The sequence below is a fragment of the Vicugna pacos genome, chromosome 9, assembly GCF_048564905.1.
Source record: "Vicugna pacos chromosome 9, VicPac4, whole genome shotgun sequence".
NCBI lineage: Eukaryota > Metazoa > Chordata > Mammalia > Artiodactyla > Camelidae > Vicugna > Vicugna pacos.
Genome location: NC_132995.1, coordinates 13,798,660 through 13,818,948, shown reverse-complemented (window position 1 = coordinate 13,818,948; position 20,289 = coordinate 13,798,660). Strand labels below are relative to the sequence as shown.

General features: G+C 37.7%; 1 protein-coding gene across 3 annotated transcripts in view; it reads left to right on the top strand.

Annotated features, from left to right (window-relative positions):
- LOC107035226 (coiled-coil domain-containing protein 144A-like) overlaps window positions 1-20,289 on the top strand; it is a 51,946-nt gene that overhangs the window by 4,771 nt on the left and 26,886 nt on the right. For 2 of the 3 annotated variants that reach the window (XM_072968649.1, XM_072968651.1), the window contains exons 5-18: window positions 676-813; window positions 2,267-2,349; window positions 4,428-4,574; window positions 5,187-5,238; window positions 5,611-5,680; window positions 8,342-8,402; window positions 8,491-8,678; window positions 9,449-9,575; window positions 9,980-10,041; window positions 12,548-12,641; window positions 14,457-14,485; window positions 14,670-14,742; window positions 16,507-16,761; window positions 19,231-19,304. In XM_072968649.1, coding sequence (XP_072824750.1) covers window positions 676-813; window positions 2,267-2,349; window positions 4,428-4,574; window positions 5,187-5,238; window positions 5,611-5,680; window positions 8,342-8,402; window positions 8,491-8,678; window positions 9,449-9,575; window positions 9,980-10,041; window positions 12,548-12,641; window positions 14,457-14,485; window positions 14,670-14,742; window positions 16,507-16,761; window positions 19,231-19,304 — 1,453 coding nt within the window. The remainder of the gene's footprint in view (window positions 1-675; window positions 814-2,266; window positions 2,350-4,427; window positions 4,575-5,186; window positions 5,239-5,610; window positions 5,681-8,341; window positions 8,403-8,490; window positions 8,679-9,448; window positions 9,576-9,979; window positions 10,042-12,547; window positions 12,642-14,456; window positions 14,486-14,669; window positions 14,743-16,506; window positions 16,762-19,230; window positions 19,305-20,289) is intronic. The other variant, XM_072968650.1, reaches the window with a different exon arrangement.

The window sequence follows — 20,289 nt, the reverse complement described above, 5'->3', positions numbered from 1 at the left end:
CCTTTAAAGGAGACAAGTCATTGGTGGGTGATAAAGAGGAAAGAGCTGGGCTTTAGAGTCAGACGGGGTTGAATTCCCAGCTCTCCTGCTGGTCAGGGGTGTTACCTGGGGGACGTGACTTAGCAACAAATGTGTATCCTGACACTTAAAGGAGGGTCATAGTACATCCTTCAAGGGTGGCCGTGCCTAAGAAAGACCATACGTAGACTATTCAGGTCAGTGCCGGGCACACGCTTCTCAGCGTGGTTAACTGCAGCCGTGACTATTTTTACTGCCATTTTTATTCATATTACTGTTTTCAGCCTGCAAACAGCTTCTCCTCACCTGACCTCTAGCTGATTTTAAAGTATTAAATTTCAGACTAGGGAAGAAATGGGGAATCCTTTGTTTAAATCTTTCCCTACTTCAGACAAGTGACCTCAGCATCCTTTCCTGTCCATCAGAGGACTTTAAATTAGCACCTTCTGCTGTGTGCTACCCACGTAGGACAGGAGGCTTCTTTTTGTCCCTCCATTTTGGCCTTGGAGGTAATTTGCAAAGATGAGCACTTGAGCATGTAAATGGTCAGTTCTCCAGGGGTGGGCAGGATATTAACTTGGTAAAATAAATCAAATTAACTGTTTAAGTTAAGCTAACTAAGTTCCTAAGGGTGAAGTTACCTCTTTTGTATTTTAGATCAGCGCTCATACTTGCTGTATTTCATGACTCACCGGACATAGTCAAGTTACTTCTTCAGAAAAGTGTTAGTCCCTATTCTCAAGATTCACGTGGATGGTCTGCTGAGCAATATGCTTATTCTAATGGGTTTGAACAGTAAGTGTTTACATTAAAAGGCCAAGTATCTCTTAACTGAGGTAGGAAGTGACCTAACTGTAACTTGTTATGTGACAGGTGATAGTTCCTAGTTGGGAGCAGGCACTTTGGGGATGGCAGTGAGACCCTCCACATCATGAGCTGGAAACCAGCAAAAGGCCAGGCTTGTGAGATGGAGCAGTGGGCACAGGGTTCTTTATCTCAGGCTTTGTAAGACCTTTATCCTTAGGGATCCTATTGTTCTCCATTTCATTCCAGTGTAACCCCTGTGCATGGGGGTACAAACAATATCACATATCTGATTTTTCTAATTATTTGGGTCTTGAAATGTTTAGTTGAGCAGAAAATCCTGTATTTTCCTTTGGGGACTTTATTCTATAATCTTCATTTTGAATTTTCCAAGAGCCTCAGGGATTCCCTGAGATCGCAGTGACAGTCCTCTCCCACAAGGCATTAGGGCAGGGTGAGGGCGCTCTAATCATTCTCTTGTTTCCCTTGATTCTGTTGCTGCAGTGTTGGTACTAAAACTGGTTTTAACAGGATCTCCTTGGCAGCTGAGTCTGGGGTCTGGACGTTGCTCTCTAAAGACCCTTAATAAAATTTTAAAAGAAGAAAAGGAAAAAGAAACTGGTCCTGCAGTCGGGTCATGACTGACCTCTGCTCCAGGGATGCCTGTGCTGATCCAGTTTCCGTGGTCTCCGTGGTGATCGACACGTAAACTTCAGCGTGACGGCTTGTTTAGTTCTCATACATAAGCTTGTATGAGGTCATATATATATGAATAAATTTAGCTACAAATTATATAGTAGCTGAGGTGCCCTGAATTATAAACCACGAAGAACAGCTAATCACCATAATTTGTAACATTGTCCTGAAAACTGCCACATTTAAATATTACACCTGTGAAAAAAACACACATTGGGTTTTATTTGGGATTCTCAAATAGTGCCAGCATTAAAGTTCAAAAACCAATTATTCCATTCTTCCACACTTTCTCTGAGCATCTGGGGGATACATTATCTCATTAAATCTTCATAATACTATTATGAGTATTAATAACTAACTGCCTAAGAAGACAGTAAGATCCCATTTCTATAAAGGAAGTCTTTGAGCTGAAGAGAAGCAACTTTTCCAGGGACAATTAACAGTTGGTTATAGAGATGGGGCTTCTGAGTTTGAGACACTTTCCATATGTCAGGCTCACTCTAGATAACTTACTGGGCTGTACTGCCCTCAGTTCCTGACTACTTCACTTTACTTTTTCTTCTTCTTTAATTATACATGCTAAATTTAAGTGTTTGTAGATTGTACAAATTTGAAGTATATGGGACAACTGAACTTTTGATATCTCTGATATTATCTGAAATAATTAAGAATTTTATACATTTGGTAATTATCTTTCATATTAGTATTCAAATAGTAACATTTATTTATCCCATTATTTTATATATAGCATTTACCAGCTGATTGTCGACTACAGAGAAGGAAAGATACCAAAAACTCCCTCTCAAAATAGCGTTCTGGGACAGAGTTCTGGTAATAAGTTAATCTTGTTGGTCTTACCATAGATAAGGAAGTAAGATTGAGGAACTTTTGATAATGAAAGAGCAGTGAAAAAAGCCAGTGTGTAAATTTCATGTATGTTTTAATTTTTTAATTAAGTTTTTCTTAATGGTCTAGTATTCAGAATTATTTAAGGAGTTAATTGTAGGTAATTTAAAATCTGAGACAATAGTGTCTGAAAAGAAATTCACTTAATCATAGCCCCTGAAATCCCATATTATATCTTTGTGTAAATAAGAAAAATGTTTTTAACTTTGTTGTACATTTCCCCTAACATTATAACAAAGTGACCTTGTTATAGAACTGGATCTTTAGTTTTTATAGCGAATGGATTACATTGGGTAAATGAATGCTAGTTATTGCATAGTGATTAATCTCACTAAAAAAGTTACTGTCTTTAAAACGGAACTCGGCAGTGCCTTCCTGGTGCTATAAACAAATGGCCAACATTTAGAACTGCACAAGTGGGCCAGTGTGCAGCACACTAATAAGAGATTGTTTTTTGAAGATACCGAGTGATAGCGCAGAAGTCAGAAAAGCAGAGCCTTGTTGAGAAACACTGGTTACTTTCTGCATCCTTACGCCAACAAGGTCCCACTCGGTTACCAGTTTCATTCCTCATAAGTGCAGACAGAATGCGATATGTTGACTTCAAGAGAGTGAGATGTTTTCTTCTTTTTTGGGGGGATACTTGTCTTGAGACTATAATTTTGTTAGGACAAGATTCTTTGTTGCCATTAGTTAAAGGGTTGTCATAATAAATACTCAAATAGCACAACTCAGGACTCAACAAATTGCAATAAAAACACAGAAGGGCTTAACATAAGGAAATAAAAAACAAAAAACAAAAAACGACTGTGTTGCCTAGATGTGACCCCTAGCGTGCTGTTCAGTCTGAACTGTTTGAGGGCGCCTTAAACTTGGTAGACCTCGATCAAGCAGAGAACTTCTGTTGTAGGAAATACAGAGATGGAATAGACAGAGTTTTGGTCTTCAAGGTGCCCATAACACAATAGAGTTTCCCTGGTTAGTGTCTGTATTTTTTTTAAAACAGAATTGTCAAATAAACATTCTTATCTGTGAATTCACCCACTTGACAGATGACTGTGAAGTGTTTTAGGTACTAAGCACCACTCTGACGTTACAGAATGCAAACAGGTCAAAAGCGCAGTTCCTGGCCTCCAGGAGCTCGTTACTGTCATCACCATTTTTATGATTGACTTTATTTTATTCTGTGCTTATTGTGTCCTAGAGCCCATTAGGACTTTGTAACTGTCTTTATGTATTTTTTTATTATTTAATATGTGCCAGATACTTTAAGTCCATGGTGAGGAAGGGAGTGTTTTAAAAATGGGTAGGATGTCAGGTAAGCATGCAGAGCGAGTAGAAGTTTGCCAGGGAAGGAGGCAGAAGGACAGTGTTTGGTGGGCAGAACATCTTTCAAGATTACATTTGGCAGAAAGGACAGCAGTGCAAACGCTAAGATGTGCTGGTGAACTTTGCAGGATCTATGAGTTTCCTTTTGTTGGTGCAAAAAGGATGCTGTAGGAATGGTTTGGAACGAGGTGACTACCTAGCTCAGGCACGCTTCTGAAAGCCTTTCTAGTACTATGGGAAGGAGGAGGTCTGCTGTAGACCTTAGGAAATTTGTCAGAATGCTTTCAGCTGCAAATAATCATAGGAGACCTAAGTAACAGTGGCTACAGCAACAGGAACCAGGGTTGTTTAGAAGGTTCGCTGATGTCATCAGGATCCCAGATGCTGTCCCTCCTTCAGCAGTGAGGCTGCTGGTGTTTGATGTCGCCTTTCCTGGTCTGCTGATTGACAGCAGCTCCAAGCTTCATGTTCTCACATGACAGTATCCACAGGCGAGGAGGGCTGCTTCTTTCTGCATATTTTCTGTGAACTAGGAAGAAAACAGAGACGCTTCCGGTAGACTTCCCCTAGCATCTCACTGGCTGGGTTACATCACATGCTCATTCCTAAACGCCACTCGGGAAGGAGATGTATTTACTCTGATGACCGCAGAATAATCATTTCTCTTTTTGCAGCTGAGAAGTTACCTTCCTCACATACTGGGGCAGAAAATACCCAAGAAAATTTGCAGTTGTCCAGCAAGGACAACGAAGAAGACATGGTTGTCGAGCTGGGAGCCAGCAATGACAGCAGCACGGATTCACTGAAGAGTTTTGAGAAGAGTAAGGAGATGTGATTTGAATCTTAGGGTTTCCTGGTTATGACACAAAGCAGGGATGCACAACCTTTTTCTATAAAGGGCCAGAGAGTCAATATTTTAGGCCATGTAGTGTCAGTCACATCTCCTCATGTCTGACATTGCAGTGTGAAAACAGCCCTAGACCATATGTGAGTGAATAGGGATGACTGTGCCCAGGTAACACGAGGCTGACAAAGCCGAATGGCAGGGTGGGTTTGTTCCATGGGTATCGTCCAGAAACACCGCGCTGTGTGAGCTTGACATTGTCAGTTTCTGATACTGATTCTACTAGTGATTATCATTTTTTTGTGAGTCTCATAAAGTTTGGTTGGGGTTTTGGTCCTTGTAAGCAGCAGTTTACTTTAAGATACAAAATTTTGATAAATATCTTTTTTTTTTGATAAATGTAAAGGAGGGGAAGTAGTTTTTATGCATTAATTACCCACCAGGAGTATACTCAATATTCTCCCGAGTGTGCAGTCTCCAGTTGTGGTCTCAAAGGAATGCTTTTTAAGAAAATATTGGTCTTATACTTTTAATATTCTGTATTTTTCTATTGCTGATACAAAATCTATTTTACTTTTCTCTTTAACAGAAATTTTAAAGGTTAAGTTTCCACCGAGGTTTGATGATCTCTCTATAAGCAGGTAGGATTTTGTGGATTTTTAAAAATTATATCTTGACTAAGGGAACACAGAGAAAAGAAACAAGGTTTGTTGAGTGTCCTACTCTGGGTTAGACACTGTGTTGTGTGCTTCACATTTGTTACCTCATACAGTCACCGCAACAGCTTTGCAGAGTAGCTGTGCTGTTGTAGCTGACTTCTAGTCAGTTAGGCAACTGTAGTTCAAGGAGGTTGACTAGTTTTCCCATGATTCCAAGGTTAAGAAATAGTTGACCTGTGACTTGACCATCAGGCAGCCTGGCTCCCAAATCTGCTTTCTTATCCCTCAGCATAGACTTTTGTTTGTTTAAAGAAATGAACTCACTCATTTTTGATGTGTATTTTTGCTCCAAAGTGTTTCATCCATACCTTGTATTGATGATTCATGGCATTCAGCAGATGATGACGCAGATCTTGCTCCCAAGGTAAAGTGCTCTCTTGTGAAATTAATTTTTCTGCTCTGAATTTAGTTTTGTGTAGTATTTACTCTTCAAATTTGGCAGTGGTCTGCCTATCATTGTTCTATGTTTGTGTTGGAAAGTTGATCAGAGTAAACCATTTTATAAAAATACGGCAGGTTGATTTTTTTTCTTTTCTTACTTTGGTAAATACTGAAGATGAGGCTGAAGCAAAATGGACCAGAAAGTATATAGTGACAGGAAAACTGTGCTGTGAAAAGATTTCCCACGATAGAGGAAGTGTGAAGCTTGGCCAAGGATAGGGGTTCTTTGACTTTTAAACCACACGGATGGCACTTGTATAATTCTCGTGCCTCAGGGGCATCTTCAGTGCGCCCAGCTGCTTACTGTGATAATCACGGGCTCTTCCTGGGGCCTTTCAGTTCCAAAACTACGTAGCCTGTGTCTTTTTCTTTCCCCGCTTGGACACTTTTTATTTTAGTAGCACAGAGTTTTTAGGAAAGAGGTTTTGTTTTGTTTTGTTTTCTTTTTTAACCTTATTTCTGTCCTTGGTTCTGCATTAAGACTAAAATATATAATAGTTGAAATTATAGAAATTTAGAAATTAAAATTCTGTTTCTCAAAACCCATATTGTAAAGAGATTCCTCTGTGTTTTCTAAAGTATCCCATTAAGAGTTTATTCAAAACTCTTCATCTAATTGAAGAATACATGTTTTCCCTAAAATAACAAGTGGCTCTCAAAGTAGACTCTTAATAACAACCATATGATGAAACCTACTTCAGAATTCTTTTGTATTATAGTTTTAAAAAGCATGTCCAGTCCTCGTGTCCCATTCTAAAATTTCAAATTTCAGACATTTTGTAGTATAGTTATTTACATATTCATTTTATAGCCCCTGCATCAGTATACACCGCTAGAGACTAGGAAACGTAACTGTGCATTTCCTGGAGCACCTAGAATAAGGTCTTAAATGTAAGAAGCATTTTAGTATTTTTTAAATTTGGATGCATGAGGAGACATGGAATTCTGTATCATGTTGCAGATAATATAACATGTACACTGTATCATAATGAAATCTATTTGATGGTACAGGTAATATAATATGCATACTATGTCATAATGAAATCGATTTGAATTCCAAAAATATGATTTAAATTTCTATTCCCTTTGTTTAGGTTGTAAAAGTTCACTTGTTATGAGAGGAAATATGTCATAAATGCCAAGGAAATAGATAAGAAGTATATGATAAATAGGAAAAGGTTACAGTCTGTTTTTCAGTATCCACCAATTGTGAGCTTAGAATTTCAGATGAAAACTTTTTAACCTTCTTTTTAGCCCCATCTCATGTTCCATTAAATATATCTTTTCAAGCTATATATTCTCCTTAGAATCCTGAATACCAGTTCTCTCTCTGGAAAGTTGATGTGTTAGGAACTTTTTAAAATCTATTTCTCTCTCTCTAATAATAGTTTAACAGCATTCAGGTAGTGAGAGATGACCATGTTCAACTGAATGCCTAATAGTGACAAAATTTAACTCTTTATTATAGTAGTATTTACAAACAAACTGTTGTAGAGTAATACAAGTCAATATTACTGGGGATATACTATGAACAAAGTCCTTTGCTTTATATATATGTTTTATATATCATATATTTTGTTATTTTTAAAAACTTTGCTGAAGAGCAATATATACACTTGCATATATAATTTATATATTTTTATATAATAAAAAGGTAAAACAGAGGCTTTCATTGATAGTATGTACCTAACAATACTGATACATCACTGATCTATTATATATATAAATGCTGAAATATATATATTTCTCCACATACCTTGTTATAATTACATTTTCCTTTTTCTCTTCCCTTAAGTTTGTACTTGACTAGTCATGTCTCATGTTTTCTTTTCTTCCTCCTCCCCCACTTTTTTTCTAATGATTTGCCCCAACCCTAATATTTCTTTGCAGAAAACACTTCTTCAGTGACTGTTCTTTCAGTCCGTCTCACTCCGCCTCTGTGAATGCATTTAGTTACAGCTTTCTGTTTACTATGTGTGTGGCTCTCACTCATGAGTCATTGCCCTTCAGAATTGCTTTTGTTTTTAATTCCTCTTTCTTAGAAGTAGCTGAATTTAAAGAATCATTTGTCTTTAGCTTTTTGGAAATTGGAATACAAGAAGCTTATACTGTTTGCTGTTCTAACTCATCCAAATAAGATACTGCTAAAAAGGAAACTCTCGTATTTCCCCCATGAGAGATCATTCACACATATATAAATCATGCAAGCACATTTCAAAATGGAAAAATTACTTTTAATTTCTTAATGTTAGTTTATTCAGTAGGGCTCTAAACTGTCAGGGATAATTTTTTGTTCAAGATCATTTTGGTCAAGAAAGTCATCTACTGGATCCCACAGTGTCTGCATAGTAATCAATGAGGGGTAAGGAAAGTAACATTTTGGGACTCCTGAGATCACCTCTCATAATCCTCACCCCATGAGAGGATGTAGGTTGGTAAAGGTCAGAACCAGGATTTGAATCCATATCTGAATGACTCCAAAGCCAGTGCTCTTTGTGTTAGATCATCTAGGAATGGGGAATGTTATAATTATTTTCTTCAATTTCATATTTGTTATTCTTAAAGCTGTTATTTTCTTCTCTAGAAAGCCTGGCATCCAAGGTTTGCAAAGCCAATTCAGGCCTGGCAAGAACCCACGATAAACAGTGAGTTATTTGAAGAGTGTCCTTCTTGTGTTTTCACTGACCAGAAATTATATATAATTTCATCTACCATACCTTCTTTTCACTACAGCAGAGGCAAAAGATGGTGTTTTGAAACCAGGAACTAGCACCTCCTTGGAGGACAATAATTCTGATAATAAAAATGAAGATGTGGTTCCAACCTTTCCCCAACCATCAACCGAAGTTCCAGGCTTTTCTCATCCTGCCTTCCCAGCACCGGAACATCTCACATCTGCAGCAGTTCTTGCTGTTACAGAGGTAAGCTGTTTTCTTTTTTACTTTTTCTTCCTGTGCTTTTTCACATACCGTCCCCCTGATTCTCATGGGGATGAAAAGGGTCCTACACAGAAATGGAAGTCCTCAAGATCACAATAGAAAACAGTGTGATAACAAGAGAGGCACATGTGCAGGACTGAGATTTGTAAAGGTTGGTGGCAAGAAACAGTTCTCGAGTGTGCCATTAAGAAAGGAAAGAATCAGAAAGCAACTGAAAAGAAAGCTGGATGAATATGAAGATGGGCAGGAGTACAAAGGGGAAGGATTCATTTAATAAGGATGAGATTAATGTAAAGATAAATGAGTGTCAAAATGAGAGAGATTATTATACAAGCACAGCAGAAATAGTGGGGTTAAGCGAGAGCGGGAGCTCTATAGTACAAATTATGATGGGAATAATCTCAAATTCAAATTATGAGAAGGAAAAGTCAGGTCATGGAAAATGCTCAGACTCTTCTGAGGGACATACAGCTGATTTTATGGACAATGGAAAGAAAATTTGATCCTCACCTTCTTTCTTTTTGGCTATACTTGTCTGTGTTGATTCATTTTCATGTGTCTCTACCTCTCCTAGAATATAGAGCAGATTCTGTCTTGTATATATATTGCCAGCTTCTCCCAGGATAATGCCTATGATCTCATGGATACAGTAAATATATGTTGTCTTCCTGACTGATTGATTGAATGACCAAGTGTAGGAATGTGATGTTTTCTGAAGTTGGGTGTTTGTTACATTTTGTTTTGTTTTATAGGAAGAAGCAGCAAAGCCAAAAATTGGGGGAAAAGAGAATGGCGCTCAGACTATTAACAGTGTTCTCAAGGAGCAAGCAGATCACAAAAAATTGGTTTCTATTGATGGAGCACACAAAAATGACAAAGGTGGGTAGTTAGTGTACATCTGTGGATTTTCTTCTCTGCTTAAAAGCTAGTATGGTCGGAGGAGGGAGGGTATATCTCAGTGGAAGACTGCATGCTTAGCATGCACGAGGTCCTGGGTTCAATTCCTGGTACCTCCATTAAAAAAAAAATTAAGTAAAAATCTAAAGTGTGTAGATCCAAAGATGATAATCATTAGTTTTTAAATGTTTTTCTTTTGCCACCTTACTTCATAAATATCCCAACTATGACCAAGTTTTCTTCCAGAAAATGCTTCAACCCTCTGAAATTCTTTTCTGCCACTTTATTTTATTGACATAGTCATGAATGGAGATAGACTTATATATGTATTTAAACTTCCCAGTGGTATGTGTTCTCATTAATGTATCTGTCACTGCATTTTATAGGTGCAACCTCAGCATTAGGATTAGGAGAAAAGACAGTTGTAGAACCATCCACGGATTCTGAGGTACTGTCTTCTATTATTATTATTTTCAAGTATAAGCATTGCGTGATGTTAAAACATAAAGGGAGGGATGATTTGACTTCACTTTCTCACCTTTGCATTTGCCCAGCAAAATTTTTCCCTCATATTTTTAACCTAAACTTAGTAAAATCATTCCACGCTACATGTCATAGCACTGCAGAGTGCACTTCTGTTAATTTTCCAGACTCACCTAACGAAACGGGTGTATGTAGTGCAAAAACCAAGGCTTTGAAGTCACAGGGAACCGGTTTGGACTCTGAAGTTATATTTTCTAAAAACGAATGAATTATTCTTAGTCAGCCTCTGACCAGATGTTTTTTTCTTTGTTATAACTGGAGGTGTAAAACTCTTAGTGAGATTCAGAGAGAAACAAGTTGCATTAAAAAAAGTGTTTTTGTTTGTTTGTTTAACCACTTTGACCTCGAAAAGACAGTGTCTGCGACTTGAAAGCATTATTATGTTTGGATTGTCAGGTAGATCTGCAACGAACATTTCAGGAGAAGCAAAAGCATGGGGAATAGTAATAAATTCGTGGGGTAATAAATACAGTTTGGTTTAGTGATGTTTTACTGAGGACAGCCCATTTTGGGCAGGGAAAGTAGCGTACACTGAGTACCTGTATGGCGACCGGACTTGAAGGAAGCTACGTGCAGGGTAGTGATGACCTATTCCAAGGTGATAGCCGTGGAAAGAGGTCAGAAGAGCCTGAGCCCTTGGATCTCGGCAGCTCCTGCCTAGTGGCACAGCACTGTACTTGAAGTCAGCAGACGTGGTAGCATCCTGGTTCTGACCCTCTGTGGGATCTTGGAAAAACTTGTCTGGCTTGTTTGAATGTCAGTGACCTCGTTCAAAAACATGGTACTGACACCTACCCGTCAGGTTATGTGTCATGAACAAAAATGTGGTAACAAACGTGAAAACACATTGTCAGCTGTAAAGGGTGCTATAGAAATGTAAGACAGAATGATGACAGTGGCCACCAGTGACCACTAAAATGTTGAGGACACTTTTTTAAGATCTGAAGGATGATAAAATGGGAAAGTTAGAGCGGGCATGGGATCTCTCATTTGGGGTATGTTGAGTGTCGGTAGGCTCTTATCAGACATCTCCGATAGGTATATAGTGCTTTGGTACTTGATGCCCTCTGGGGATTTTAGATGTTTTGACCTTAAATCAATTCCTGTTCCTGAACACCTGCTATGCATCAGGCAGCTAGACACTGGATGTAGCAGCTGACGGGTTAGGCTGCAGTGGCAGGAACAGAAAAAGAAGTGAACAGGAACCATTTTTCAGGGACAGTAAGTCCTTCATACGAGGAACGTGGAGAGAGTTAGGTTAGACAACAGTGGGGGACTTTGTAGTTAGGACGGGGGTGGAGTAAGGGTGGAATTTAGGTAGTCAGACAAGAGCTGAGTGTGACCAAAGCTGCCAGGGGATGGACAGGAAGGAGCCAGTCACACGAAGGTCCAGGGGAGGGATGTTCTGGACAGAGAGAACAGCGGGTCCCATCTGCTCATCACCGCACTCCAGCATCTTGGAGTGGCCAGGAAGCAGCAAGTGGGTAACCATCCTTAGAATCACTTTTTATTATTGCTGTGTGTAGAAAAGAGAATGTGCATCATAAGGGCCTGGCACATGCAGATGGTCAATAAACAGTGTTCTTATTCTTCCCATATTAAAGTAAAGCTTACGGTACTTTTCTGAAGAGCTGCATAACTACATTTAAAATTTTTCTGCCGTTAATTTAAACATAAATGTTTTTCTTTCTACTTTGCTACCTTATTCAACTATTTTTCCTATCAATAAAAGTTTTATCAAAAAATAGTTAGATTCTGCTAAGCCTTTGTTTACTGAAGTGTAGCAGTTTCCACAGTGTTCTGTTAATACTCAACATGACAGACTCCAAGACTTCTTTTCATGCCAAGTATGTTATTTTAATACTAAAGACAGTATCTGCCCTAAGAAACATTTTAAATTTATAGCACATATACTTATTAAAGAATATATTTAAATAAGTATATTTTTAATTTTATTTTTTATTGAAGTATAGTCAGTTTATAATGTTAGTTTCAAGTGTATAGCAAAGCAATTCAGTTATACATATAAAAATGTGTATTTTTTTTAAAAAAGTCCTCTTCTTTTGTTGAGGACTGCAAAATGGAATTAGGTGTTTTGAAGTTAATTCTTTGTTTAAATCTGCACATGTCAGTATTTTGTCTGTGAAAATGTTTGCTGTGGCTTTCCATGCTCAGTCCACAGAGTCAAAAGCCAACTGAAGATAAAAGATAGACTTGATCTAGAGAGTGTATATGAAATTTTCTATTTAAATGTTTGGATTCCTAGGATATGCTTATCTTGTTTTTAAATCTTATTGCTTTTAGAGTAGGAAATTAAAAAATAATAATAATAAGGTAGGAAACACAAATATTTTCTTAGAAAGGGATTAGGAAATTTTTATGCAATTCATTATTAATATTAATTTTAACAGAGTACCTCCAAGATTCAACTACCGAACTATGTTGATCAGTTATCTGGAGCTGCAGGTCAAGGAGAAAAAAATACATTAAATGGACAAATAGAAAGTAAGCACTGTATTTTATAAAAAAGTCATTTGACAGAATGTTGATTTAAAACATGAATTCGGATATATTCTCTAAGCCAAAGAAAAATCACCTGTTGAACATATAGTGAGAAAAAAGAGGAGAAATGGAGGTAAATTTTATATCCTATCAGCTGTCAGCAACGATTAATCTAGAATGCTGTTTGGGGAGCTCAGTTGTTAGTTTTCCTTCAAGATGCTGTGTGATCTGAGGACAGCCAGGAAGTCAGGAGGAGGGAAGGAGGAGTGAAGAATGAGAGAGGCAGGGAGGAGCGGAGTAAATGAAGGAAAAGGAGGGGGTTCCCTGGCAGGAGGTGGTCATGTAGAATAGTTCTTTAGAAGAAGGAAGAGCAGAGTGTTTGAAATGAGATGGGTATGAAGTGAGCTTCTTCCAGCACCAAAGCTTGTCCGGGAAGCACAGCAGAATGTTCCACCCCCCGCCCCCCTGATCATTAGGAAGGCGGTGAGGACTGCGGTACCTGATCACGCAGAGCTGGGTGTACCTGCCGTGGATGAGCATAGGCATGTGTGGCCAGCTGTAAATGTGTGGACCTTCGTGTCATGCAGCGTGTTGCTGCCATACAGGATGGTGTCTCATAGGCCAACAGAAGAGTGGGAAAGAGGAAGAGAGCAGGGTGCGTTCCGGGGAGGTCAGGGGAGCTGGAGCCTGGTAAAGAGTCCGTTGGAAAGTCTGCAACTTCTGATGCAGCTTTTGGGGAAGTGTTACAGTGAGGCGCGTGAGGCTGGATTTCAGAAGGATCAATTAAGTCCAAGTGCTGTAGAAGCAGACTCGGTATAGACCAGAGTTTCTCAAATTTTACACAGTCACCTGGGGACCCACTGAAAACTGCACACTCTGAGCAGTGGGTCTGCGTTTCTAACAAGCTCAGGTGATGCCCTTGTTGCTGGTCTTCAGACCACGCTCAGAAGGTAGACTTGTGTTTAGAGGAAACAAAAGAAATTAATAAGGTTCATTTCATAAATGTTAAAGTTGTTATTTTCAGTGAATACTACACACGTTTTGAAATATAAAAGACTTTTAAAATCTAATATTTCTGTGGCAATTAAATTTTATTTTTGATCATCAGATTTCAATATTGAAAACTCAGTATCCATTCTTTCTTGCATGAGTGGATCAAGAAACTTCGATGGCTAGAGGATCCAAGAAATGTAGGCATACCAATAGCCCATGTGGGGATGGAAAAAAATGAATATTTTTATGAACGATTATTCTACAAGTATGTATCCAAGCTGATCAATTCATCACACTCTCTGATGATAAGTGAATTGCACATTCAAATGAACTGCCACCACAACTGTGGACTTCCTAAATTATAGCGCAAATTGAAGAGCATGATAAATACTTGTAGTCTAATGGTGTCAGTCGCATTAAAGCTGTGCTGTTGCATTTTACCATCAGCTTTCACATTTGTCTTCTTGGAGCCATGATTTGTTCTTCTGATTAAAGATCGCTTTTCTCCTCCTCAGGCAGCATGTTCACATTGGTATATGTGCACGTTTCTATTTTATACAGTCATTTGAAACATAATCGTACTTTTGAAATCTTAACTACATGTTTTGTTAAACCTATATTCCTGTTGTTCATTCAGTATCTATAATGGATTCATATTTCTGTCTTGTTGCTTTCCTAACTGCCCCTCAAAAACAAAACACCGAAACCTAATGTATTCATTTCCAAAGCAAGCATGAGGATTGCGCTCAGTACTAACTCTGCATGAATGGAGAGTTGGCTTTCGTATTTACATGTAATTGACTATGTGTCCCTTTTGGCTTTTAGAGTCTACTGATATGCACCCTCACTTGAAGGTAAAAACTTTTATACTTTTATCTTGAATTTTTTTTTAATGAGGGTACTGGGAATTTAGCCTAGGAACTCATGTACTCCTAAGCAGGCACTCTTCCACTGAGCTAGACCCTCCCCCACTTGAATTATTGCTACAGATTGTATCTAATGTACATTATTAATCGGTTTGTTTCAAAAACCATTCAGCCTGCAGTTGGAGTGAAAGATTCTGTTCCTAATAAATCAGGAGGAATGAAGAATTTACAAGCATTCAAATCAGGTAAATTTTGCAATACAAATTTAACTCTGAAATGAAGTACAGTCTTCTTATTCCTAATTCCTCTCTTTTTTTTCAAATTTAATTGAAAGATGACATAAAGAAGGCAGATGTTATTATTGGCATCCATGATTGATAAAATACATAAGCATAAGAAAAAGATTTTTTAAAATGTCAGCTTTGACTCAAATGTTTCTATTGCTGTTGGAAGACACTGAAGTGTTCAGTTTGGAATCCCTCTATTTCTTAGGGACTCCGAGAGATTGATTATTAGGTACTAAGGTTTTTCCAGTTTTAAAATGCTTAAATGAATTCTGACCTTTCCGTAGGGTAAAGCTTCACTTGCTAACATGTCAGTCATATTTCACTTTCATTATTTTAGTGCTGTCACATTGATGATATTTATTTATTTCTGTATTTTTTTTATTAATGGATGTCCTAGGGATTGAACCCAGGACCTTGTGCATGCTAAGCATGTGCTGTACCACTGAGCTATTTCCCTACCCCAAAGATCTTAAGCCAACTGGATGTTTTGATTAGCAGTGTGTGTGTGGGGGGGAGGGGGTGGTGTCTTTGATTATTAAAAATGATGGAAGTAATTAGTCCTACCTTAATATTAGGTAGACATGATTTTTTAAAACACTAACCCTGAAAGTTTTGGGGTTTAGGGTTCTTTTTATACTATTAAAAATTATTGAGAATTCCAAGGAACTTTTAAGTGGTTTGTATCTATTGATGTTTAGTATATTAGAAAATAAAACTGAAAGATGTAAAATACACGCACACACAAACATTCCAGTAGCCACTAGAGCTGTGATGTTATCACATGTCATGTATCTGGAAACCTCCACTGCACACTTAATGGAGAATGAGAATGAAAATAGCATTCAGTATTATTGTGAAAATAGTTTTGACCTCGTGGATTCCCTAGATGGAGGGAACTTGGGGCTTCAGGGCTTCTCAGATGACACTTGAGAACTGCGGTTTTAAACAGGGTTCATGGATGTGAAATGATAAAGGGGCCCTTGCGATGAAATGGGCTTTAAAGTTCACTTCTACATTTCTTATCTTTTTTTCTTTAACTTGTCTTAAAACGTTTAAATCTGACAACTTAATTCTTTTTAAAAAAGGAAAACATTTTTGTTACATATTCCCTGTCTGGTGGCACCCTGCACTCTTTGGATCTAGTTTGTACCTAGACTTATCCTATTTTTATAGGGAAAAAATTAGTCACTCAAGGCTATCCTTTCTTAAATAAATTTATGATGTTTATCCAAGCCTTAAGGAAAGAATTCTGAAGATATTGGTACATTGAGGAAAGACTGTCTCATCGTAATTAAAGTAGTACCATTCAGTAAGTTTTCTTAAACCCATGTCTCTAGGACACAATACTGCCATGCATATTTAAACGTCCAGTAAATGGCTGGTTAGACATACATTTTGTTAATGAAAAAATTCATACATTGAAGACTCATATTTATTCATAAAGCTCTTATGGAATATAGACTGTTTAATAGAGAGTGTGCGTGAATCCAAATAAGTAATGCTAGAGAATTAAAAGTAGAAAAAAGAGAGACAGTGGCTCCCTATGTGAACAGCAGTGACATGCAAAGTACAACCAGCTGGGAAGGAGCAGTGTGTTTGGGGGAGAGGAGGATGTGGGGCTGCGGATGGACGTGGGGCTGCTGCTCTGGAAAGAGAATTCGTACAAGTTAGTCAAGTTTGTATTGTTATTCACATTCTAATAAGGGGAAACTTTGTTTTCAGATCCTTCAGACTGGGATTGTACTAGTTTGAGACCCAATAATGCGGCTGGTCAAAGAGCTGAGCATTTGAAAGTGGATAAATGTCCATTGGTATCACAATCAGTGACCACAAACCATTCAGCACCCACAGAACTGAGGCAGACGGCCCTAGTAGATAAAGAGCAGATGAATATTGGAGCCGTGTCTCTGTCAGAAAATGCAGCGCTCCGTGGCCTGCGCGAATCACAGCTGCCAGAGAACAGAAGCAGCAAAGAAGGTAATAAAGCAGCACAGAGAGCTTGCCATAGTCCACCTGTGCGTGGCTTCGCCATATTCTGACTTTGCAGAAATCATTTCGTGGCAGGATCTCCTTTGTGTTTACTCCTTTTACGCAACCTACAACCAGACAATGCCTTTTGGCATGACATGTACATTCATCCTCTGACCAAAGCAGCATATTAAATCGCAAAGAGGGTTAGGAGAAAGTAAGTTCGTTCAGACTAGTATTCAGCACACTCCTGAGAGCGGGTAGGAGACGAATGTCTAGAGCTTTGTGACTGGTTGGAAAACCTAGGTGGCCATCCAAAGATTCCCTTCTCAAAGTATGGTTTCTTAGCTTCATTTTTATCTAGCTCTGAATTTATAAATAGTAGTTACAGCTATATTCAGTGTAACTGAAATAGCACCTCTGCAAATAAATATCAAAATATTTCTAGTATATTCTATGACTTTCTGTATTTTAGAAGTGGCTTTCCAGCGGTAGTGGCAGTCATTGGGCATTTGCTACACAGAACCTCCTTCTTAACTGTCCACATAGTATATCAGCTTGTTTTATTATTTTTGATGGATTGATAGGGTGAAAAGGATATAGGCTTTTAAGGAATGCTTTATCACTTAAAAATAATATTTGAAATATCAATTCTAGTTCTTCTGGATACCCAGTCTGTTGGTTAACCACATCTAGTATCTGTTCTACTTTATATATCAATTAATTTAGTACCTTAATCACTGAGATGATCAGAGCTGTAGTAATAAATCGTACAATGTTTTTTCTACTCCTATAGCTTTATCTTCTTTTCTTTCCTTATCTGTAGAATGACATATTTACAAAAGATTCTCAATTATCTTCTATAGTAGTGACTACAAGCTATAAACTCAAAGTTTTTAAAAATGAAAGAAGTGATTTGTTCGCTCTTGTTTCTTCGTGAGCTTGGGAGATCCAGAAAGCAGGACTTAAGACACCTACATGAGCTCCCTCATCACGGGAAGATGTGAAACAGAAAAACTACAACAGAAATAGAAGCAACTGAAAATAGTTCATGCAGATCATGTCTCTTCTCCGTTGATACCTTTTATGTAGTAATAAGTAGAGTCTAGTTCTCCAGGGACCCAGTAGTCATGCATTTATTTATCTAATAAAGATTCTGTGCTGGGCCCTGATAATCTTAAATCCTAAATATTTCTGGAAACATTCCCTCAGTTCAAGCCTGCATCTTTTTTTTTTTTTTTTGCATTATCAATGCCTTCAAATTTGTCTCCCTCCATTTGTTTTTATGCTCTTTAAATTCATCCCTTCTGCAGCACGTAGAGTGATCTACCTCAAATGCACACATGACCATGAAACACTCTTTAAAGCATATTAATGTCCAGGCATCTTACAGGGACAGGCAAGGCTTTTGTGCTCTGACTTCTGCCTGGCTCTCCATCTCTAGCGCCCTCTGTCTGTCCTTTGCTCTGATGTTGTGAGCTGCTGGTGATGCCCTCCTCACCTGCCCTGTATTTCAAACAAATATTGACCCTCTTGTGTGCGTCTCTCCCTTCCTACCCAGCCTTGCGTGCTCTCTTCCTTTCCTGCCCCGCGTTCCTGGGAAGCTGGCTGACCTCACTGTTGAAGTCTCAGCTCAGGCATTCTGTCTAGAAAAGCCATCCCTGACACCTATTATCCACATTCTTCTTTAAACTCCAGTGCCTACTGCTAAAGCAGGAATTCAATAAGTAATTATTGAGTAAAATAAATAAAGACTGTTTCTACAAAGGTACTTTTAAGAGTTTGTCGTCTACAGCATAGGAGTAAAGAGGATAGACATGTAAAGAAATAGTTTACAGCCCAGCTGATGAAGATACACTAGAAAAATTTGTAAAGTACCAAGGTAGCTCCAAGGAAAGAGATCCCTGTGTCCCTGTGGAAAGATAGCTGTAATCAATGAGGACTTCACAAAGCAGGCTGAGTCTTAAAAGAGGAAAAGGAATTTGTCAGAACAATAGAGGGAAACATTTCAGATTAAGGAAAGATAAAAGCATAAAAAGTAACAGTAATTTTGGAAACCATAAATAGCATTGCTCTTGAAGCTTGGTTTGTTCTTAAAAAGGTAGTTAGGGGGTAGAGAATAGAGTCTATTGTGACTTTGTATATTTCTACTGTGTTTTTAAATTCTGTACTATTTCTCTTTATTTTGTTCATGTCTGGTGGATGAATTTGTGAATGAATCTTTGATGTGCCTTCTGTGGGTGCTGAATGAATGTTTGTGTGTCTTTAATCTGCTAACATCTAGTATTTCCCAAATACTTTGTTGAAGTTTTAGATAATTAGAAGTATTTCTTAAAGAAGTAAATGTTCAGCTAAAGATTAAGCTTAATTTAAACCATCAGTTGATGAAGTGTTTTTTTTAACTATTTTTATCAAGATGATGCCTTTTATCTAGCTGCTCTAAGTAGTTAATTTTAATTAAGCATATTCATTTTTCAGCAGACCTAGACTTAGAAATGACATTTAAGGAAGAGCAAGAAGGACTTCATGGAATTGAAAACAGCCAGTCACACGTATGTAAAAATGTAAATTTAAATTTCTGGTTTAATATTGTTTTCTGAGCTTTAATAACACAGTTCAAAAGAAATTGCCTTTCAAACTAGACTTTTAGAGTCAATAAATAATTATTTAATATTTAGTTTTCAATAGCATTTTATCTAGTTACAAAGCTTAAAGTATTGTTAGGGTCTATAATAATTTATAGTTTAACTTTATCCTTGGAATTGAGGCAAAATACCTTCCTGAATATTGTTTACTTCTTACATTTTTATAACGTCCTCACATGATAAAGAAGGTGATATCAAATATTAAATCATGTGATTAAGTAGTGGAAACTGTATACAATATAGCAGTGATGGCCACTGAGTTAGTTTCATGTAAGGAACAGTCATTCCCAGTGGTTCAATATTTGCAGTTTCAAATTGCAAGCCGTTGATGTCCAGATAAAAGATTTCTTCTGTCTTGTGATCTCTATGTAATTGGTTTCAGAATCTACAATCAGGGAGAGAATAGGGGTCACAGAGTCAACCCAACTGCCTATTAAGAGAATCAAACCTTCCAGGATTGGACCTTTGCTGTAAGGGAACAAACAAAACCTTTCTAATTTATTGCATTTCAGGGTAGGAAATCAGCAAATATTATTAAAAATTATTTTATTTACTCTCACTAGTGAATATTAGAGTATAATGCACCTGGATGGATGCAGAGAATACATGTTGAGATAGATCACTATCATAGTATATAGTTTGCATTAAAATTTGGGAATTTGTTCCTCTTTCTTATTGAAGTTAATTGATTTTGGCACCTAATAATTTAGAGTTTGCCTATTCTCCAGTTATGAGTCCTTTCTAAAACATCTTTACATGCACTGCAGGGACTCATTATTTAAGGTATGTGAGGTGAAATATTTTTTAGTGAGGAAGCCTTTATAATGTTAAAAACCTAATCTCTAATTCTTGGTAGACTTAACATGTATAAATTGTTTAGTTCAAACAAACA